This window comes from Pelophylax lessonae, assembly GCF_965119305.1.
Source record: "Pelophylax lessonae genome assembly, chromosome: 5".
Lineage (NCBI taxonomy): Eukaryota > Metazoa > Chordata > Amphibia > Anura > Ranidae > Pelophylax > Pelophylax lessonae.
Window position 1 is genome coordinate 440,959,025 of NC_138772.1, and position 24,403 is coordinate 440,983,427.

At 44.1% G+C, this 24,403-nt stretch overlaps 1 protein-coding gene across 3 annotated transcripts in view; it reads left to right on the top strand.

Moving 5' to 3' along the window:
- The window catches only part of TRIM55 (tripartite motif containing 55), a 207,236-nt gene that overhangs the window by 147,475 nt on the left and 35,358 nt on the right, over positions 1-24,403 (top strand). For all 3 annotated transcript variants that reach the window (XM_082258106.1, XM_082258107.1, XM_082258108.1), the window contains exons 5-8: positions 20,348-20,581; positions 21,193-21,215; positions 21,307-21,431; positions 22,299-22,507. In XM_082258106.1, coding sequence (XP_082114232.1) covers positions 20,348-20,581; positions 21,193-21,215; positions 21,307-21,431; positions 22,299-22,507 — 591 coding nt within the window. The remainder of the gene's footprint in view (positions 1-20,347; positions 20,582-21,192; positions 21,216-21,306; positions 21,432-22,298; positions 22,508-24,403) is intronic.

Sequence of the window (24,403 nt, forward strand, 5' to 3'; positions counted from 1 at the left end):
CAAGCCTCGATGTCGACCAAACCGGAAGTGATGCGACATCGAGGCTTGGATCGCTTTTGCGCTCCATCTCCATAATTGTTTGCATATATCTTCTTCTTGAAATGTACACTACTGCGAGTGACACCCCGAGGAAACTTTTGGACGCCCATTACCCACTGACAGGAGCCCACTAGATCTCGAGTACTCTCCCTGGGGAACCATCAACTTAGAACCTTACAGATTACCTCCAGGATGTCCCTATTCAGGATTTGACGTGGCTACAGGGATCTCTCCTGCCGCAGGATACACTCATATACCCGCTCTATACCCCTGTGTGGGGTGGGTATTTCTGGTGAGTGAGCTCTTTACCAGAGGGATCACCCAGCACGTCACCGCCCACCACAGGGTCACTCCTCATAGTTCACCATAAGGATATTGTTACCTGCTATCCATACCTGAACTTTTTCTATAGTTTGGCCACCACACTTGTCACTTAGACACCAAGCACTTATATTGGACTTTTCAACTGTTGCTGGATGTCACATATCTGATAGTGTTTATTTATACTTCACTTATATTTGAGTGTGTTTATTTTTGGTCATCACATCTGTCACTTGGATATTAAGCACTTACATTGGACTTTTTTCGTTGGATGTTATATACTTATTTTGGTTCATTTATCTTTTACCTACCTTTATATTACCACGTGTGGTACTAACGGGGTATTTTGATTATGCACAGAGCACTTTAACTTAATTTATTAATCAGTTTATATTGCATGATTAGATTGCATTTAGTTTTATTTATATGCGATACATCTTTTGCACATATATTTTTTATATATATTTCCTTTGATCTATATCACTCATATCTCTCATATCACCTTTAACGATTTCTTTATTTACATTTATCAGCACACATCACCTCAAATGTCTATTGACATATAAAAAAATATATATTATAGTGCTGCTACTTTCTACATTATCACGTTGCACTTTATAGTTCTCTTTTTAATACCCTTGCACATTTACATTAATAGGCAGCGCCATCACCCTACCTTTTACCTACCTACATATAGCCTTCGGACTATAATTTAGGGAGGCTGCAGCCTATATTGTATTATCAACATATTTTATTATCAACACTTTTTTACATATTTATCTATTTACATTTTTACATATATCCTCCTTTTTATCCAAATAGAACATTAGCGCGGAGTCTATACCTTTTATCCAGATTCGCTCCCCAGGACCACTTCTTCATAAGCTTTCTTCCAGTTTGTATATACAAAGGGAATAAAAGCCAGGAGGCAGGCTCCAATAGTGTAATTTCTGTTCCCAGCTCTCCTTAAGTATGGAGATTCTTCTCAGTGTTGCCTGTTGCTTCCCTAGATTTAGTACCTGAGCTTCCAGGGAAGCAACGTGCTTACATTTTGTGCAGCTGTATTCGCCCTTGATCGGATAATCGAGGAACGCATACATGCCACAAGACTCTAATTTCTCAGCACACAGTTACTCATCAGTCGTACACATTTACTCAGCAGTATTCAACACTACACAGCCATTTCACTCAGATACTCGCAAGTCGCAACACTCAGGTACTTACAACACTCAGGTACTCGCAATACTCAGGTACTCGCAATACTCAGGTACTTGCAATACTCAGGTAATCACAATACTCAGATACTCACACTACTCAGGTACTCACACTGCTCAGGTACTCACAATACCCAGGTACTCACACTACTCATGTGCTCACAATACTCAAGTACTCACAGTATTCAGGTACTCACACTACTCAGGTACTCACAATACTCAGGTACTCACAATACTCAGGTACTCACAATATTCTGGTACTCAACCTACTCAGATACTCACACTACTCAGGTGCTCAAAATCGTACACAGTTACTCAGCAGTATTCAACATTACACAGTAATCTCACTCACTAGAATCCTGTATGGCTGTAGCTTTAACTGACACACTCTGTACACTTCAGGGCCCAACTACAGGTGCCCCCTTTAACCTTGAACTCTTCAGGGTCCACTGACTATGTACCCCCTTTACGGCTAGCTGACACTGGATCCCAGAACCTCTTCCGGAATGGTCCCCTCTAACTTCAGGCAGACCCCCAGGGGCAATCCGCAGTACTCACGACCTGTATAGGCTTTCCTGGGACTGGACCCCGCTCGCTCTCCGCAGGCTCTCGGCACAACTCAGCTCTCTCTCTGGACACTCAGGCGACACCCAGAGACATCCACCTTCCTCAGACAGGAGGAGAGACAGCCGCACTCTCCTTCCTGGGACTCTGCTCCCGCCAAAGACACCGTGCCATGCACTTCCCTCCATACTTATACCCACTCCCAGAATCCTTTGCAGCATAATCTGCCTTCTGGGGTAGTTACAAGCTGGGATGTGTCCCCTGATTGGGCTTCCCACACTGCCCTATGAGAAACCTCTCACAGGAGCCAGTGGAGACACTTCTCCCCTCAGCAGGCACATCTGGAAGCCATGACACCCTAGCTAGATAATCAGGACCCTGCTGTTAGGCAGACAAGGCCCACTATACATTTACCTAGCACCTACCTGTAGGGTGCAACACCCACCCCACACCAAAATGAGTCAGGTCCCTCTGACTCTGAGGCAGCCACCTCCTATCAAAAAACTCTGCCAAAAATCAGGAGTATCCCACAAACCTGGAAAAGGGGAAAAGGGAAAACAAATTTGCAAAATAAGTTAGCGTAAAAAAAATATATCTTTACAATCTGCTGTATGTAAGATTCTGGTACCTTCGGTACCCTTATAGGTCATTTCCTTCTTCATATTGCGTCCCACCTTTTCAGCTAGGTGGAACGCATATACCTTTAAGCTGCATGACGTCATCACTAAGCGCCGCTCTGAGCGGCTATTTCAATCGCCGGCTTCTCTCTCACAAATTGTTTGTTCAAACCGCATGGTATACAGCCTTGTCTTACGCTGCCGGAGCCTCCAGCTATTGCCATACCTGGATAGACCGGAACCTCGCTATTGATCCCGTATCTCGCTACCCGATCATTCACTCATTACCGGACCCTTCAGCTTACTAATCTAACTAGTGATAAGTACCCCACAGGGGATTCCTTCCTATCAAACTTACACTATCTACTTCTGCATACTAAGGACTGTTACTATCTATGCATTACTATTTCTATCATCTGCACTGTTACATAGATTGCTAGCTCTTGAGTCTACTACCATCTATATCCTTGCACTAAGTTAGCCTCTCTTGTACACTCCATCTGCTGTCCCCTACCACCTGTTATTGCACATGATTGCTAACCTATCTACCATCATCTACTACTCTCCTGAACATTACTATTGAGTACTCATCATTGCTATCACAACTCACGCCTGTCCTTTCAGCACATCACCTCTATACTATCATATACAACCTATCACTCCAGGAACATCTTATTGAGTGTTTGTATATTGTATGCTGAAGCTGGCTGGCCTCAATGATGAGTCTGGAGAGTTGGACATGGTGATTCAACACATCTCTACACGACTACTGAGTGGAGATTCTGCAGCTGCAAATCCAACTCTCTAAACAAACGCTAGAGCGTTACACTGTACATGTATGATACACAGTTTAAGGTGCATGAAAACTGATGCACCCCCAACAAAAAAAAAAATTAAGTGGTGGAACAATGAAGAAAAGGCATTATAACATCCTGACTGTCTAACTCTAAGGTGGTCCCACCTGCATAGAGAAAGGAAGCAAACGTTAGTCAATCTCATCACATCACATAGAAATCACATCACATTTCTAACTTACAGAACAGTTGAATGGAAAGACCCTCCTTCAAACTTACAAGGGCGACCTTTCCACTCCCTCCCTGACTGTCTCTGGCAACCAGTGTCTTGACACGCCGGGCCCCCTAACACTAGCTGTCTAGACAGAGTCCTCTTTGTTAAAGTGAAACACAGCGCCCTCTGCTGTCCCTTTGAGCACTTCAGTGAGGAACAGGGCAGGTCACAGTCTATCATGACCCACAGTCCTGCTGAGTCAGGGAAACATCACAGGGGTCCAGCAGGGCACCCCACACCAAAGTTCTTGGACGCTCACAAACTTTGTAGCAACTTCTTCATCTGTACAGACTGTGGATGAGGTCACACACAGCCATTTGTAATCCACAACAGATCCGGCCCGATGGCCCAAATGATTTAGCACACAAGAATAGCTTTGCAACAGACACGGACCCGATGGTCCCAAAAGGTCTAGCAACACAACACTTGACCCTTCCAAAAGACCCTAGCCAGATGGCCCAAGGGGTCTGCTTTACTTTAACAGGTGCAACTTGAATCTCAGCATTATATCATTTCACAAAAGATTTCCTTGGTCAGTTGTGGTAGCCAGCCGGCCACACAAAAAATGTTTTTTTTTTTTTCGTTTAGTTGCTTCCCAATTCCTCCTGCTATTAGTGGACACTGACAAGCTCAGATGTAATACTCCAGGTGAGGCACTTGGACATACTCCCCTTGTTCATTTCTGACCCGGATGGACCAAACATGTCTTGACCCGACTGGGCGACGGACTTCCACTCTGTCTATGTAAATTGAGCGCCCATAGTACCACTGAGCTTTAACTTTCTCTTTGAGTCCTTCCCCTGGGGACTCTCGATATGGCTTTGGGACAAAAAGGTAGTCCCAAATAAGTTCATAAGATTACCAGTCTCTGAACTTTTCTACTAGGAGCATGACTTCCCTAGGACAATAAGGGTAGTTATAGCCATACTCCAATGCCACCTTCTTTTGTATCCACTGCTGCATCCTAGATAAACTGGGAAGGGTTTTCCAGTTACCTCTCCCTGGTGGAGAAAAAGGGGTGTGCACTCTCTAAATCATCTCATCGAAGGCTGTGTTTTGGTCTCTGGCCCTAGCAATGTTCCTCAGTGGGGTGAGGTCTGGGATCCTTGTGACATAGGCATCACAGAACCCCAATTTCTGGGCCAGTACCCCTCTCTCAATGGCCTCCTGAGCCTCTCGGTCTAGGGGTGCAAAAACTTCGGGACCTGAGGAGCTGTTTCCAGTCTCTGATCCCCATTCCCACTCAGTCTCCTCAATGGATCCCCAGTTATCCATACCTTCTTCAAAAGAGCCATGCTTCATGTAGAAGGATGGGGAGTTCACTCGAACAGGGCACTTTTCACCCTCACTACTGGCGGTGGAAGAGGACACCTGGGTAACTTCTGTCTGGACAGGCTGGGGAATACTTATAGGGGCGGATTCCGTAATGGCCCGGACCAACGATGCTTCTGGTCCAGTCCCTACTGTTTGGGTGGACACGGATGCCCTCACTAGGGAGCTCTGCGACCGAACCCCCTTCCCGCAGACTGTAAGCCCACCAACTGCAGACAGGGCCTCCATCTGCATCATCAGCCTGAAGATGCCTCTTCCTGCTCCGCGGGGGAACTTTGATTCATTCCCCGCCACCTCCTGAGTGAGGCCTGTCTCCCACATAACTGCAAGCTTCTTGGGATGGCCCTCGCTCTTCTCTGCCCTGAGCAGCAAATCACAGCATTGCCCACATTGAACCCACGCCTGCACCCTCAGAGTAACAGTGGCACCTGACCTCCTCCGGTGCACAACGTGAGTCCGCCGTCCGGCACCATCCGGACACCGGTATCCCAAACTAGCGGGGATCGGGTGGGTACAGTAGACCTGGTCTCGGCTCTCCGCAGGTTTTTCGGCCACCGTGGTAGCCATAGCGGGGACACTCTTCACTCCTCTGATGAACGACATACTTCCTTCTCCTACACGTGTCACCCGCACGGCCGCGCCCGGAGGAGGGGATATTAATAGGGTCTCCTGGGTCGCTCCTGATTGGCCAGAAGTTCCCGCTATCTCCACCGATTCACCATATTGGGTGGCAACTCCTCCCACTGGGCAGTCCTGCTCGTGGCGCGCTTTCCTGTGCGGTACTGTAACTCTTCCCCTGCCATGCTGCTGCGCTGCAAACACTTGGAAAGTAGCTGCAAAGCGGAGTATGTCACTTGCCAGACATACATCCGCCCACCTTAATTGCACTAGGGTCTCCACTGTGCTTTTCCTGCCTAAAGCCAGCTGTCCCTTCTTGCTCGGCAAGAGTAGAATCCCGCCACCGACTGCATGGTTGATACTCCTCTTCCTTGCCACACACATGCAATCCATATCTTCCATACTGGCTCCAGGACTAGCTCCACGGCCCTCCTCGGTATGGCTGACTACAATCCCCACATGTGTACAGCAGCCATAAAGAATAAATGTCCCGCTGTCAAATGCACGGTCAACATTCTTCCACATAGTGTGCACCACCACCCGGCCCCTGGCACCTCTCTTCCCATGCCCCTGGCCTCCATTTCCACTGTCCACACTAGGACCTCTGGCGTCCACTTCTCTGTCCTTCCAGGGACCCCTGACGCCATTTTCAATGTCCACACCAGGACTCCTTGCTATCAGGCAATTGCTGCATTCACACATCCTGACACACTTGTCTCCTGTTTTCCACTTTCTGATAGCAGAATAAATCTCAAAATCCATATGAAAAGTCTTGATCACTTTACAGTCTCTCTTGGAGCATTTACATTGCCACAAGCATCCCTCTATGTGGGCTTCCAACCTCAACCCTCTCTCCCTGCTTCCCGCAGTTGCAGTCTCACACCCAGCCTGATGCTTGTATAGCAATTCCGGACACAAAAATTAATTTTTTTGGACTTTTCTTTGTGCCGTTGCCAAGGGCAACTGGCCCAGTAACCAATGGCAAAATCCCGGACAAGCCCCCAAATGTAGCAAGTTTTCCAGGCCTATGGCCTGATGTGGGTCTGCCATCAGTACCGGTAACCTCTCCAGCCCATGTGAGCTGTGACCCTGGGTGTGAGAACTGAAGCAGCGACAACTCCGGCATTTTTGTTTGTGGTTTGTATTGAATTTAAGGGGATGGGAGAAGGGAATGAGTGGGATACTCCTTTAGGCTCCAACTAATTACACTTGGAACTTTGCTTCTGAAAAATGCCCTTGACGCCAGCTGGCGCCAGCCAACACTCACGAGCTCTGAGAACACTCTGTAGAACAATAAAAGTGCTGAATCCTCGACTTGTAGTCCAGAAGATCCAGGACTAAGAACTGTAGAACCTCTGGCACTGTTGTACTGGAAAAGTCACTGAATAATTTCTTCTGCCCTGCCTGAGGTAGTATGATGTAGAATCCTGTATGGCTGTAGCTTTAACTGACACACTCTGTACACTTCAGGGCCCAACTACAGGTGCCCCCTTTAACTTTGAACTCTTCAGGGTCCACTGACTATGTACCACCTTTACAGCTAGCTGACACTGGATCCCAGATCCTCTTCTGGAGTGGTCCCCTCTAACTTCAGGCAGACCCCCACGGGCAACCTGCAGTACTCACGACCTGTATAGGCTTTCCTGGGACTGGACCCCTCTCGCTCTCCGCAGGCTCTTGGCACACCGGATCCCTGCAGTTCAACTCAGCTCTCTCTCGGGACACTCAGGCGATACCCCGAGACATCCACCTTCCTCAGACAGGAGGAGAGACAGCCGCACTCTCCTTCCTGGGACACTGCTCCCGCCAAAGACACTGTGCCACGCACTTCCCTCCATACTTATACCCACTCCCAGAATCCTTTGCAGCATTATCTGCCTTCTGGGGTAGTTACAAGCTGGGATGTGTCCCCTGATTGGGCTTCCCACACTGCCCTATGAGAAGACTCTCACAGGAGCCAGTGGAGACACTTCTCCCTCAGCAGGCACATCTGGAAGCCATGACACCCTAGCTAGATAATCAGGACCCTGCTGTTAGGCAGACAAGGCACACTTTACATTTACCTAACACCTACCTGTAGGGTGCTACATCAATATCTTCACTTATTGTGACTGAAATGTGCTCCCCTTGTGAACACCACACTTACCCTCACCCGATCTCCATAAACCCTTATAAATGGGTTTAGGTGCTTTACGAGTATCTCTTTCCTCCAGCAGTTTTATCCAGATTCGCTCCCCAGGACCACTTCTTCATAAGCTTTCTTCCAGTTTGTATACACAAAGGGAATAAAAGCCAGGAGGCAGCCTCCAATAGTGTAAGTTCTGTTCCCAGCTCTCCTTAAGTATGGAGATTCTTCTCAGTGTTGCCTGTTGCTTCCCTAGATTTAGTACCTGAGCTTCCAGGGAAGCAATGTGCTTACATTTTGTGCAGCTGTATTCGCCCTCGATCGGATGATCGAGGAATGCATACATGCCACAAGACTCTAATTTCTCAGCACACAGTTACTCATCAGTCGTACACATTTACTCAGCATACTCGCAAGTCGCAACACTCAGGTACTCGGTCTCAATACTCAGGTACTCGCAATACTCAGGTACTCACAATACTCAGATACTCACACTACTCAGGTACTCACACTACTCAGGTACTCACAATACCCAGGTACTCACACTACTCAGGTACTCACAATACTCATGTACTCACAATACCCAAGTACTCACAATACTCAGGTACTCACACTACTCAGGTACTCACAATACTCAGGTACTCACAATACTCTAATATTCACAATACTCAGGTACTCACACTACTCAGATACTCACACTACTCAGGTGCTCAAAATCGTACACAGTTACTCAGCAGTATTCAACACTACACAGTCATTTCACTCAGGTACTCGCAACACTCAGGTACTTACAACACTCAGGTACTCGCAATACTCAGGTACTCGCAATGCTCACAATACTCAGGTACTCACAATACTCAGGTACTCACACTACTCAGGTACTCACAATACTCAGGTACTCACAATACTCTGATACTCACAATACTCAGGTACTCACACTACTCAGGTACTCACACTACTCAGATACTCACACTACTCAGGTGCTCAAAATCGAACACAGTATTCAACACTACACAGTCATTTCACTCAGGTACTCGCAACACTCAGGTATTCGCAATACTAATTTACTCGCAATACTCCCCCACTCAGCAGTTACACTTGCCCGCCGTCGCCCCGGTAGGCCTGTCACCTATTAGTCTCCCAGTCCCCGCTGTCACTTCTGCAGCACTTGATCCCCGAGTAGCCGCTGCCTGGTCCCCTGGTCACCCGCCAATGCTGCCTCTCGTGATCCACTTCTTGGCCATCCCGGGTCACCAGCCACCGCCACCTCTGCCTCTCAGTCTCAGTGGGGGGTCCAGTCCAGTCTGGTCCAGTCAGCAGCAGCTCTCATTACACACACCACACTGTCTCCACACACCATGCTGTCTCCACACACCACGCTGTCTCAGTGACACCACTTCGGCCTTCCTCTCGGCAAGTAACAGCACCACCTGCTGCATCAACAAGTAAACCACCACGTCATATTTGACTTTATTTTTATTTTATCCATAGCTCAACATTAAGTTGCATCTTTTTTTACTTAGACTTTATTTATTTATGAATCTTATTGTAGTTTTCAGTAGTACAGACAGTACCCAGTAAGAATGTGGCGTCATAACATTTGCAAATGAAATATTGTAAATGACTCTTCAGGTGACTGATTACATCTGCATTGTCCTTTGGAAAGAGCATTCTAATTGCACTATGCCAGAAGAACAATCATATTCCACTTGTGCCTTACTTTACCCTTTCTATGTGTATCCTGGTTAAGAATGAAAAGTGTTAGTGACTTGGTCACATTTCAGTTCAGGTCACTGTCTCATGAGCTGGCTTTATTTGATGTAATGAAAGCTAGGTGAATGTTTATTGGATTTAAATGTGAAGGCTTATTGGTTTGAGATAGGGTCAAAAGAAGACTGTGAATGCAAAAAAGAAGAGAAATAAAGATCAAAATTACCTTTATGCCTTCAGTAGCTGCATACAGTGATAGTAAATGGCTGTGGCTTTTAATTCCACCAAAGTCCAAAATGAGCTCATCTGTTTGAATGTAGTAAGAAGATGATGCTGTTATCACAGAAATAACTATACTAAAATAATGATTATTTAGAACTGTGCCTAAAGCATATTTCAATAAGGACATTTTTATCACATGTAAGAAATGCATAAGGGGATCATATAACCACTAATCATCAATGATTATGTTAAATAGCAATATTGGATGACAAGTAAAATCAATCAGCCCCTTGAAACTTGAAAACTAAAGTTGGCAATGCATACTAAGATTTCTTATATTCAACCCCTCCAGCTGAAGGAGAAAAATCACTTGATTCCTGTATTCAGACCAAACTACAGTGGCAGCTATTGTATTCTGACAGCTGGCATTTACAGCTGTGAGAATACCCCAGCAGTGGCAGCATCCAATCAGACCAACAAGTTTCCACCCAACTTTTACAACAATAGTACATTTTTTTCAATTGACTTTTGTTCAGCTGGGTAGTGTATACAAGTGCCACCCATAGAATGCATTTTGACCATATATTGCTGTTAACAAGCAGAACAGCGGTACAGGGCACTTAGGCAGGATGCCCTAGGACAGTGGTTCTCAACTCCTGTCCTCATGATCCACTAACAGGCCAGGTAAGTAAGATAACTGAAATACATCACATGTGATGTAATTTACTGCTAAGTAATACCAAAAAAAAAAAATATATGTATAAAAATAAAACTTAAAATCTGCAAATACAAAAAAAGATCAGGTGAGAGTAGTGTATGTGACACAACTGGAAAATTATTGAAGCTGATTGTCCATAGCTGCTGAAGAGAAAAAGTCCTTCGGAGAAAAGAAGTAAAAAACCAGTCACTCAAAAATAGCTCTTTAAAAAGGGCTTAGGACTCGGGCATAATGGCACTGGTATGATAATGGAGATAAGTCAACCTGCATATTAAAAAAAGAGTATAATAATCATAATAAAATAGATCAATAGAGCACTGTGCTCGAGCTCCGATCCTGCCTTGATCCTGTCATCTCTTCCAGCCTTTATTTTCATCTCGGCACCCTTTTTGCCTTCACCCTGGGTTCCAGGAAACCGGGCAATACCTCGCGGGCTCCTCCCCTGTCTCCGGGGAAGCTGCGTACCGCTAAGAAATCCGGGACCTTGGGCTCTTCTCTGGGTCCCGCGACGGCCATCTGGGACACGCGGCCTGCACCTTCTAAGATGTCAGCAGGCACTCAGGCCATTAAGGAGCGCAAAGACCCCCTCACAAACAAAATGGACTACTTTGCGACGGACGTCAGCCTCATCCGCCATGATCTCGATAAATTCCGGTCCAGGATGTCGGAGGCGGAAGGCCGCATCTCTCAGTTGGAAGATTCTATGCGGGTGGACTCCAGGGACTTGCATGCTCTTCAACTGCAGATCCAAGCTCTCCAGGACCGCGCAATTGATACCGAAAACTGCCTCCGGTGCAATAACATCTGCATCCTGGGGTTACCGGAGCGCGCGGAGGGCTCCCGGCCTGTGGAGTTTGCGGATACCTTACTCACTGGCTTATTGGATCTGCCTGCCATGCCCCCCACTTTCGTGGTGGAGAGGGCGCATAGGGTCCCCCCAGCACCCCTGATCCCAGAAGCCCCACCCTGGCCATTTCTGCTTCGGCTCCTTAACCGGTTGCCGACTGCTCACAGTATATTTACTGCGGCAGTCAGCCCCGGCCAGGCAGAGTGACGTAGGTCTACGTCGCTCGCCTGTCACTCCTTTTAGAGCCAATAGCGGGCGGGCGCGCGCACGCCGAGGCGCGCGCCCGCCGAGGCTCGTTCACAAAGGAGTGTGGGCATGTGATCGGCGGACCCGATGTCCACCGGTCACTCGCCGATCGCCGGTACTATGTAGAACCGTTGATCTTTGTTTTTACACTAGGAGACCTGTCCCCCTACAGTTAGAATCACGTCCCTAGGACACACTTAACCCCTCCCTGTCCAATACAGTTAACCCCTTCCCTGCCAGTGTCATTTTTGCAGTAACAGTGCATATATATAGCACTGATTACTGCAGTAATGTCATTGGTACCCCCAAAAGTGTCAAAAATGTCAGTCAAGGGTCCGATCTGTCCGCCGCAATGTCGCAGTACCGCAAAAAAAAACGCAGATCGCCACCATTACTCGTTAAATAAAAAACACCAAAAATGACAAAAATCTTTCCCTTTGTTAGTAAACGCGATAACTTTTGCGCAAACCAATCAAAAAACGCTTTTTGCGATTTTTTTTACCAAACATATGTAGCGTAAAACAATTTGGCCGAAAATGTTAAAAAATTTTGATTTTTACATTTTTTTTGGGGGGAATTTCATATAAAAAAAAGTGAAAAATATTGTTATTTTTGCAAAAATTACGCTCTTTTTTTGTTTATAGCGCATGATCAAAAAATCGCACAGGTGATCAAATACCACCAAAAGAAAGCTCTGTTTGTGGGAAAAAAAGGACGTGAAATTCATTTAGGTACAGCGTCGCACGCGCAATTGTCCGTCAAATTCACGCAGTAAAAAATCGCAAAAAACCCCCTGGTCGGAATGGGGGTAAAATCTTCCGGGGCTTAAGTGGTTAATTACCAGGACCAGGACCGCATTCTCTCGGCTGCAAGGGCCAACCTGGACCTTAACTACGGGAATTCAAAGATTATGTTGTTCCCTGATTATTCACCGGAGGTCCAGCAGAAGAGACGCCTCTTCACAGACATCCGTAAACGGCTCCGTGAGAAGGGCATAAAGTTCAGCTTCCTCTATCCCAGTAGGCTCCGGGTGATTGATAGGGATAGCACTCACTTCTTTGATAATCCGGATTCGGCGGCTGCCTGGCTGGACGTCCGTTGACCCCCTGCATTCGGCTGAACGCCCCCAGCCTGGCTTCTATTTACCGGATGTGCTCCATACGGATGTCCGGCTCTGGTTCCTGGGGTCTGTAAAGGTACTGTGTATTCCTTGGGCTCCCCTCCCCTGGCTTCTACCATCTCTTCACCTGCTTATTTCGCAACTTGCTGACTCATCCTCCCTCCATGCCCTGGATTCCCCATGCCCGTTCCCTCTTCTTTCAGCACTGTTTCGTGTCCCTCCCTGTTATCCCTTTATTTCCACCTCCCCTCGGGTCGGTGCCGACCACTACTTCTTCTCTGCTGGAATATTGACTGGAATGGAGCCTAGTCCTGTGTTCTTGAACTGTTGCCTGCTTGTTGTGCCCTGCAAGCGAGGACTCTGCACAACAATTTCGCTGTTGTTTTTTTTTTCTGTCTTTTTTTATTTTTCAGTGCCTGCTCTATTGGGACGCTGGTTGTGGCAGCTGCAATGGGACTGGTTCACACCGATAGGCCTGGCAGGCTAGGCTGCTAGTGCATTTTATTTTTTTTTTGTTTTTTTTCGGTTTAGGGTCTAGACTGTCCCCTGGTCCCCCCCCATCCATTTTTGGGGTGCGTCAGGGAACAGTAGGGTACACTCTAAGTACCTTGGGTGTTCTAGTTCTGTAGTTTAGTTGAATTATGTTGTCTTGGTGTATTGTTGTTATGTGCATGGGTTCCTGCTCTCTTGCTGCTCCCCAGATGCTCTGTGTCACCCACATGTTTATTAGGGTGTTGATTCCTGAGTCCTTCCATGATGGCATCACGTAAGCTAGGTACCTTTTCGGTGCTCTCCTGGAACGTGAGGGGGCTTAACTCTAAATTTAAGCAGGCACTCCTTTTTCAATATGTGAAGAAGCACAAACCCTCTATACTGGTTTTGCAAGAAACGCATCTGGTGGGCAGCAAATTACAATCTCTGAAGAGGCCGTGGGTGCAACCTGCCTTTCATGCCTCCTACTCTACCTACGCTAGGGGCGTCTCCATATTGTTACATAGGTCCCTGCGGGGTGCGCTGGAGGCAGTTCACACTGACCCTTTGGGCAGATACGTTATACTTGTGCTCTCATTGTGGCTACAGAGATATGTCATAGTGGGTGTTTATGTTCCCCCACCTTTTAAATCTGAAGTCCTGTATACGATCCTGGAGAGGGTCTCCACTTACGGTCCCGCTAAGTTGCTTCTGCTGGGGGATTTCAACGCCATTCTCTCCCCAGACCTGAATAGACCCCTGCCCCCCCCCCCCCAAGGTTTTTTTGGGGAACTCCTTAACCACTTAAGCCCCAGGCCTGTTTTTCACACTCGGTGTTTACAAGTTAAAATCATTTTTTTTTGCTAGAAAACTACTTAAAACCCCCAAACATTATATTTTTTTTTTTCAGAGACCCTAGAGAATAAAATGGAGATTATTGCAATATTTTTTATCACACCATATTTATGCAGCGGTCTTCCAAACGCAATTTTTTTGGAAAAAAATCACTTTTTTTAATTAAAAAATAAGAATCCAGTAAAGTTAGCCCAATTTTTTTCTATAATGTGAAAGATAATGTTACGCCAAGTAAATAGATACCCAACATGTCATGCTTCAAAATTGCGCACACTCACGTAATGGCGACAAACTTGGTATTTAAAAATCCCATAGGCGACATTTTAAGGTTACCATCTTAGAGTTACAGAGGAGGTCTAGGGCTGAAATGATTGTTCTTACTCTAACGATCGCGGCAATACCTCACATGTGTGGTTTGAACACCGTTTACATATGTGGTTTCCGTATGCGTTTGCTTCTGCGCGCAAGCTAACGGGGACAGGGCGCTTTAATTTTTTTTTTTTTTTACTATTTATTTTATTTATTATTTTTTATTTTTACACCGTTTTAAAAAAAAAATTTTGATCATTTTTATTCCTATTACAAGGAATGTAAACATTCCTTGTAATAGAAATAGGCACGACATGACCTCTTTTTTGTGAGATCTGGGGTCAAAAAGTCCACAAAAAGTACATTAAAAGATGAAAAAAAAAATAATAATAATAAAATGAAAAAAAAATGAAACCTTTAAACCGGTTGCTAGGCAACGACGTTTGCCATCGCTCCGGTCCTCCAAGACCATAGAGTCGAGCGAGGGCAAGCTTGCCCTCACTCGACATCCTCTTTGTGAGGATCCGGGACAGAATCATTTTCCCCGCTGCCGGCGGGTCCGGTAAGCGGGAAAAGGTACCGGGACGCGGCGGGAGGGGGGTACCTCTTCCGCCGCCCCGGAAGGATGATCCCGCGGCGAATCTGCCGCTGGGACCACCCATCTCGGAAAGCCAACTGCCCGCAGTTTAAAAAAATACCAGGGTTATGGCAGCTATCTGCTGCCATAACACCGGTATTTAGGTTTAAACTGCCGACATAAATAGTCGTTGGGCGGTCGTTAAGTGGTTAATTGGACCGTGGCGGCTGGGGTCCGGGAGGTGTGGTGGTGGAAACACCCCCAGCGGAGAATTTACTCCTGTTTCTCTACTACGTATAAAACGTCCTCCAGGATAGACTATGGTTTTGCCAACCCGACCCTGCTGTTGGATGTGGAAGAGGTCAGGTACCTACCTGGTGGTCTGTCCGACCATAGTTCCCTGCTGGTCGTTCTGCGTTCCGGTTGTGACCCTAGCAGCTCCATGTGATGCCTAGGTGCCCAGTTGATTGACCAGCCGGACATCTTGGCACAGACCCCATCGGTGCTGCAGGAGTACTGGGACACTAATGTTGGCTCCTCTTTCCCTGGGATCGTTTAGGACTCATTCAAGGCATTTACTCTGGGCCATTATATCTCTGCTATCAAGGCCATCAAGGTGCGTCAATCTGCTGCAGTGTCCGTCTTGGAGGAGGCGGTTGAGGTGGCCTCCGCCAGTTATGTTTAGGACCCCTCTGCCTCCAACTTTGAGGGAATGCAGGCGGCTAAACAAGATCTGCATCTTCACCTGTCATAAATCACTCGGTTTTCCATGTTCCAGTCTAAACAGCGCTTCTTTAAACCTTGGTGCTGGAGCTCACTTCCCCCACGGGGGACGCTGTCACATCCTGGAGGAGATCCTGGGGGCATTCTGAGCCTTCTACTCTGAACTGTATGGCACCACCCTCCCCCCCGGTCTCCATCCGGAGGACTTGTGTCATCTTCTGGATCCCATAGCCCTAGGTTGGCTGTCGGATTCCGAGCGGTCCGGGCTGGTCCAGCCGGTTACGGAAGAGGAGGTGCAGGTCATGATCCGTTCCATCCCTGGAGGCAAGGCTCCTGGTCCTGACGGGTTGCCCATTGAATTTTATAAGGCCCACTCTGGTACCCTGGCCCCCCTTTTGGCTGCATTGTATAATGATTGCCTCGAGATGGGCTCTCTTCCCCCCTCTATGGCAGAGGCTCACATTATTTTGATTCACAAATCTCCCAAAGATCCCAAATTGTGTGCCTCTTATTGGCCGATTGCGTTGCTTAACAACGACCTCAAAATTCTTACCAAGATACTTGCCTCCAGACTCCGACCTGTACTTCCCTCTGTTGTCGATCAGGATCAGACCGGCTTCATGGCCCACAGGTCTACGGACATTAACCTCCGTAGACTTTACACCAATCTACAGACTCAACATTTGAACTCCGTTACGCGGTTGTTGCCTCTCTTGACATCGAGAAGGCATTTGACTCTGTCGAGTGGCTCTTTTTGTGGGAGAATCTCAGGAGGATGGGCTTCCCTCTCATTTTCATTAGATGGCTGCAGACTATATATAGGTCCCCGGTGGTAGCCATCCGCTTTGGCGGCAGGCTGTCTTCCCCATTTCCACTGTCACAAGGTACGTGGCAGGGCTGCCCTCTCTCTCCGGCCCTATTTGCTATTGCTATGGAACCACTGGCTGAGGCGCTCTGTGTTTCTCCGAATATCCAGGGGTTGCGGGTGGCATGGCTGGAGGAGAGGGTGGCACTGTATGCAGATGGCCTTCTGCTATTTTTACCTTGAGGGTGCCCTTACCATTCTAAATAGCTTCTCTAGGGTAACGGGCCTACGTGTTAACTGGGCTAAATCTCAGCTGCTCACGATTGATGACGGGGCCAGGCGGAGTGCCCCGGCTGATGTCTCGTTGCAGTGGGTGTATAGTTTCACATACTTGGGGGTACGAGTATCCAGGAGACCGGCAGACCTTGATCCGGTGGTGGTGGAGCTCAGGGCCAGGCTGAAGGCATGGGAGAACCTTCCACTTTCATTGTTGGGTCGCATTAATTTGGTGAAAATGAAGCTCCTCCCTAAGTCAGGGTGAAAAGCCCAAGAAGGAGGGAGATGCGATGTGGAGCCAAAGAGCCGGATGCCTTTTAAATGTTTCTCAGGAAAATGGCTTTTGGGAAAGGGCTTATGGTTTATGGGAAATGCTTGAACTTGGCCATAAGCCATTTTACTAAGAAACATTTAAAAGGCACCCGGCTCCTCGGCTCCACATCAGCATCTCTCTCCTCTCCCCTGGGCTTTTCACCCTGATGTGAGTGCAGGACATCTGGTGTCCCTGACACAGATTGCTGCAGCAGCCTGACCGCAGATTTTCGTTGCCGTGGACATCAAGGGTCTATTCCCCACAACAGCAACTCACCAGATTACACTGGTATCTCTGTGTCCAGCCGCGAGATTGCCTCTACATTTCCATTGATGGGCTATAGTAGTTTCCCTTCAGCCACTGGTTGATCTATGCGGTTGGTGGATTTTTTATCATGAGGCCTATGTGCTAAGCAATTATGTCAATTACCCTTACTACTGTTGGAGCTCTTATTTTATGACCTATTTTATTATGATAAACTCTTTTTTCAATGTGCAAGTTGACTTATCACCTTTATCATACCAGTGCCATTATGCCTTTTATGAGTCCTAAGCGCTTTTTAGAGAGCTTTTTTTTGTGTGGATATTTATCTGGCCTGTTAGTGGGTCCTGAGGACAGGAGTTGAGAACCACTGCCCTAGTGACATAAGAATTATATTGTTGGAAAGGAGGAAGCCCACATCCCTATTCTAATGCAAATAGACATAACCCTTTGTGTGGGATTTTTTAGGGCAAGCAAGTACACAAATATATATAAAAATTAAATCAGCTCTAGTCAACAGTACTGTGGTGTTGGCCTGGTGTAATGTATAAAACCTCCACTTTGGCCGCATTATTATTTTCTTTTTAAATGTTCATACTATTTTAACATGTACCAAAAAAGCTGTATAATTTTTATATATATTTGTGTACTAGCTTGCCCTAAAAATCCCACACAGACGGTTGTGCCTATTTGCAAGACATTCTAGGAGGGTTTTGACCTTGGCTTTGTGGGGGGAGGGGGCACTACCGAAGTGTGGCAGAGCGCAGCCTACCCCAGTACCCCCCTAGATCCGGCCATGAGTTACAGCAGACTTCTTGCAAGTGCTTCCAAGCTTCATTTTTTTCTGCCAGTTAACCTCCTCTTATGCTTTACTGTGAGTGTGTGATGCTGCAGTGGGCTCAAAGTCAGAGTGGTGAAAACAGCCTGGCTTTCTTAGATGGATTGTTTTTTAGAAAGTGTTCTAAATTACCGGTATATTGGTAACAATAGGCATCTTAAAGAACACAAATGGTGCAGGGGATGAATTTTATAGCCACTCAGGAAGTAGCATGTGCTCCCTGAATACATATGAAAAAAAATCTTTATGTTTACTCGATGTTTAATGTTAGAATAAGAGACTGCACTTAAACAAATGTATTGCTGAACATAGTGACCAGTGGTGTACCCAAAGATGATTTAGCAAAAGTGCAAATACCTCTTCTGAGCTCTCACACCAATTAAAGACTTATTCTCCCCTGCTCTTGTAATGGAAGCATTATCGTAATAATGAATGTCTTATCAGTTATAAGTTACTTTCATGCTTCCTACTCAAAACTCAACTATAGGCAAAACTTTTTTTTTTTTTTTTCATTTGGATAAAGTAAGGGAAGATTATAACCCCTGTCAGTCTTTTCTGCCATCTGTGTCCCATTGGGGAGATGTACCTTCACTGTCCCATAGCAAAAACAGGAAATGAGAGGAAATCCTTGTAAATTAAGGGAATCTCTTGGGACCCTCCAGTGTCCCAATTGGAACATTTTCCCTCTTTTACTTTTCTGGGGACACCGACAGTTTGAGATTTTTATTTATTTTGACTTTCAATAAAAATGGTAAACAGGACAGATAGAGAAGGTGAATCTCCCTGACGGGGACACAAACAGCAATTTAAAAGCTAATAGGTATTCTAATCCATCTCCACTCTATCCAAAACTAAAAAAAAAATTGTCATTAGTTATACTTTAAGGCAAGCATTATTGCTAATGTGGGGACCTGAAAAAAATGTTGCACTTGTCTCAGTTGTTTCTATAGTTGTAATCAATTCATAAATCCTATGTGCCTTATATGCATGTGATGTCCTCTGTTTCAGTTATGCATTAGGGCAAGGCTTGGTTTGTCTGCTCTCTGGGGTGTATTTTTTAATAAACCTGATATTGAACACTGATATCACTCAGTGCATTGACACCAGTTTCTTTTTTTTCCAAAATGAAAAAAAGTGACAGAATACAGAAACAGACAGTATAAGTTAATCAAGTATAAACAATTAGAAAGTTACAACATTTCACGTGTACAAGAATAGTCTTATAGTTGACAACAGCACTAATCATCAAGCCTAAACTGATAATTAGGAGGAAACAATAAGAATATGATGTTGTTCTTACAGAACATCATTGGACATGTCTTAAAACGAGAAGACCTTCTGCTTAAGCATGTCTTTTAATTTGAAAGATAAAACCATTTTTCCGTATCTTAAAAAATAATATGTAATGTGTTGGAGGCGGAGGGGAATTAATTGAGAAAAGGTTTTATATACAATTGATCTGATTATAGAGGGAAGACACCAGTTTCTAGCATTAAGCATGGGCCTTATGTATAGGTATGGTGGGTGCAGCCATTTCTCATTTCACTTTCTAAAATTACTTGTAAAGTTGGAACAAACAGAGGCAGGAACCAGAGCTGGAATCAATGTTATAGATCAGTGTTGATTTAAGAAACAAAATTAAAAAGAAAATTATTTTAAAAAATGGGGCTATAGTGTAGGGCCCGGAAAAGTATGTAATGTACAGAAAAACTAACAGAATGCAGCAGTTAGGATTATATAACACTGTGCCCCTTACATTGCTGGCCAGTAGTAGTAATAAATGCCCAAAGTGTCAATGGGAGGGAAAAAATGCCCTGTCAGTAGTCAGAGGAAAAATTCCCTAATGTTGATAAAAGATGAGAGATGAGCAGTGGGGAGTCTCCAAAGGGAATCAGTGTATTTACTAAGTTCAGAGTGTTAAATTTGACTAATTCTATACTGTAACAGTTGTTGCTTTACAAATAAGGGGAACATTACATCTAGTAACATTTTTGGTGAATGTTTTGGAGCATTATAATTCTGCACAGTAGTTATATATTAGGTGAATGATTTGCAGGCAAATGCCTATGAATCATGGTAAATCCCAGGTAAATATCTAGCAAATCTAAGATTGGACCCCTTATAAACCAATCCATTAGTCAAGTTATTTGTCTTTCAGGAAAACTGCAAGAGACAAAAAGAACAGCTGTGTGAGAAGTTTGATTATTTATATGCTATACTCGAAGAAAGAAAAGGTGAACTAACCCAAGTAATCACAAGAGACCAAGAAGAAAAACTTGAATATGTTAAGTCTTTAATGAAGAAATATGCAGATCATATGGAAACAGTTTCAAAACTGGTGGAATCAGGAATTCAGTTCATGGATGAGCCAGAAATGGCAATGTTCCTTCAAGTAAGTCCATATGACCACAAGACATATCTATAGCTTGTATATATTTGTTCTCAGCTGTGCATGTGAAAGGAAGGGCTTAGGAACGGTATGCAAAGTTTTTTTTAAGCTATATTAACCATAATTTATTTGGTTTATAGTCATTTTAAATAATGTTCTTCAGTGTCCAGGCACAGTTTAGTGATGGACACTCTCAAACCGAATGCAAAATTCTACTACTAAATAAGGGATTTAAGTAGAAGATACTAAACATGCTAATTGCCATTTGCTAATTACTTGGTAGTAGCAGCATAAATGTATTTAACAAGTTCCTATTCAATACATTTATTTTAAGATTTCAATCCTGCTGAATTTGTGATAGGGTTAGTTAAATACTACTAAAAACCCCTGTAAATCTTCTCATAATATAGGGATACAATCTTTGGTAATCCACAAGTTTCCTTTGGGAATTTTTGTTTACCCATGTATTTTCCAGGAGAAGCATAATAGATAGTTGTTATCCTATATCAGAAATATAACACCACCAGGAAAGAGAATATGAAAGGGAATGCTATACAGATTTTTTGTTCAAAATATTCATCTTTAATTTTAATTTTGTTTTGTATGCTTCACAGAATTCCAAGGCTTTGCTACAAAAGTGAGTGGCGTTTTATGCTAGGACTATTATGTAAATTTGTATTGCTTAGCTTGGAACTATAAATTTGATCTTATGCTCTTTAATATTTAAGAATAACAGAAGCATCCAGAGGATTTCAAATGGAAAAAGTTGAACCAGGATATGAAACCATGAATCACTTTACAGTGGACCTAAACAGAGAAGAGAGAATACTACGTGAGATAGATTTTTATAGAGGTATGTGCCATGTTCTGGAAGTATGTTTCATATTAGGATATAGATAATATTTGGCATCTAAATTAAAATAAACTATTTATGTGGGTGAAATTGTTTGAATACAATAAAAAATCTTAAGGTTTTACACATAGGTAGACATTTTATACACTGTCCTTACCTGCATTGGTATCATTTAGTGGGCGAGCCAGTGACTTTTGACACATCTAATCAATGGCCCATGTCACACTAGCAATCCTGTTGATGGTGGTCATTTGCCAGTTACAGGTAATAGGATAGCAAAGGGAACAATCATGATCAGAAGCAGTGGAAAGATGTCCAAAGACAGAGAAGGCATTTGTTGTGCAGTAATGTTTTTCAATACTTCTGCTGTAAAAGTGCTCCGTAAGTCTGATCAATGTTTCTCGCTCTGAAGAAACTTACAATAATAATACTTCTACTTCCATTGTACAAATACATTTAAACAGAAGAGACAATTTGAAGAAATAAGAAGAAAATGTACATACTAGTATGATTTGGAGCAAGAAGTAGGAAGAATAGAAAACTATTGTTTATATGTTAATGAATATTTGAATTTTTATCTGATTTCAGCAGACTATATAAGACAGTGCTTACATGTACCAGGGTAGCACTATATCAGCGCCATATTCAAAATGCAAGATATAGAGTGCACACAATACAATAAATCTAAAACCTTACGTAAAATGCAAATGGTGCAAAAAAAATGTATACATATAAAAATTCATAAAATAAATAATAAAATACTGGCAGCTTTAACTGGACACATTTATTCTCAGTGCAGGGTTGCATTTTTTTCATTTTTGATATGCTTACATATGCCTTAACATACTCTACTTCTAAATGATATAGAAGATGAAGAGGAGGAAGAGGATGCAGGAGAAGCTGAAGATTCTGAAGATGTTCACACAGAATCTTCTGGTGAAGAGGAAACAGCAGAGCAAGTGACTCAGAGCCCTCAGCCCACACCAGAATCCACCATCACTTCCACAAGTACTGGCCAAGAACAAACTTCCCCTCAGGAGACAGATCAGCAGATTCCAAGTCCCCCTGCCCCACAAGTAATTTAAACACCTTAACTCACACTAACATTAATAATGTTGACTTCATGATTAAAACCACAAATTATGGGAACGTTTGTTTAATATGCAACTGGAACACATAAAACCAAACACTTTGATGTTACATATTATTGAAAACATAGTAGAATCTGCTATTTTTAGAAGATATATTCAATGTGCAACAACACTGATTAGCAATTAAATGTATCAGCTTACTAGATAAAGGAAGTCATAGGTGAAATGCAGACATTAAATTATTTAATGACGACCATGGCATTCTTTGCATTTTGGAATTCATTGCTAACATTGACAAGAATATCAAATATTTACCATTCTTATATTAGCTACATTGCATTAATTTCCTACAAAAGCCATATATTAGTTTGTTTTTTTGTCTTTAAAGCTTAAGTCTAGGCATTGCAGTTTTTACATAGTTACATTGGTTCAGCTTGGACCAACGTAAGTATGCATGTGCCATATCTATGGGATCCCTGTGAAGTCTGGAAATCACTGTAGTAAACACCGCTACTATAGTGATTTCCACTAGCTTCCAGCTCCCATACCATTCGGCTGCCCTACTACACCACTATTGTAAAGCCAATTTGCATTTGGAGTATTTATGTTCAGCACTGTTTGCACTTATTACTAGAGGGGTAGCACCTCACTATATTTATTGTTTACAGTTGCGTATATGTGGGAAAACATATAGGGGTATAGCAGCAAGCCTCACGTAAGCAAACCTTTGTAGGTTACTGCACATTCCTAGCACATATACAGTATATAGTAGCACAGGGGATCAGATAACACATTCATGTGATGTGCACACCTCTGCTAAGAAAACCAGCCTACTACATTCAGGTTCAGGTCAACAGCTTCCCAAATCACATTCCTGCTTATTAGACAGAGGAAATTACCCTGATTTATTGTCCAGTAAGCAGGCTAAAGGTGAAAAGGTGAAAGCTGCTTTGCTGATATAAGAAATAGGAACCGCATACCCCTGGCTGTGAGGTCGGGCAGATGATTGTAAATTGCAAAACCGATTGTGCAGAATTAGAAAACCCTAATTGGGTAAACTGTATATTTAGCTCTGTTTAAGTAATTTGTATCAGCCCACAATATTTAGCATAACCTAAAAAGGTAAACTTAGTATTAAAGCCATATGGTATAATGTAAAGCACTGTATACACTGTTGGCGCTACATAAATCCTGTATAATAATAATAATAATGTGTGTTATTGCACAGTTAAAGTAGAAGTTCAAGCAAAACCTAACTAACGCTAAATCTGCTCTGTGCGACATTCTAAACCTAATCTATTTAACCCTGTAAAGCAAAAATCGTTATACTTACCTATTCTGCAGCCAATCCGGACAAGTCCCACCATCAGCTGTCAGCAGCAGTTTCAGTGTGGAGGCGGGTGCTGGAGAGGCAGCTAACAACAGAAGCCCCATAGTAAGTCTGTGAGTGACGTAATTTCCCAGGCATTTCACAGCCTTGTCGGGCCTCTCCTGCACACAGCATCCCCCGCTGGAAACTGGACCGGAACGGTTGCAGAATAGGTAAGTACAGCGATTTTTGCTTTGCAGGGTTAGATAGATTAGGCTTAGAATTTTGCAGAGAGCAGGATTAGAGTTCGTTTTTGCCACTTTAAGGAACACATATACATGCAGTATATAGTTAACATTTGCAAACGTTTGCAAAATTTGCAAAACATAACATTGAGCAGGCGTGGTTTTCAATAAACTAATCACTTTAACAAGTACAGGAATAATATGATTTGCACTAAATTAGAGAATTTGATGTAGGAATCCCCCCCCAGCTTAGGTAGGACTAGAATTCTATAACAATTTATTGAACCATGCTGACATTTTCTAGTTCGTAAAGAACTTGTAAAAAAG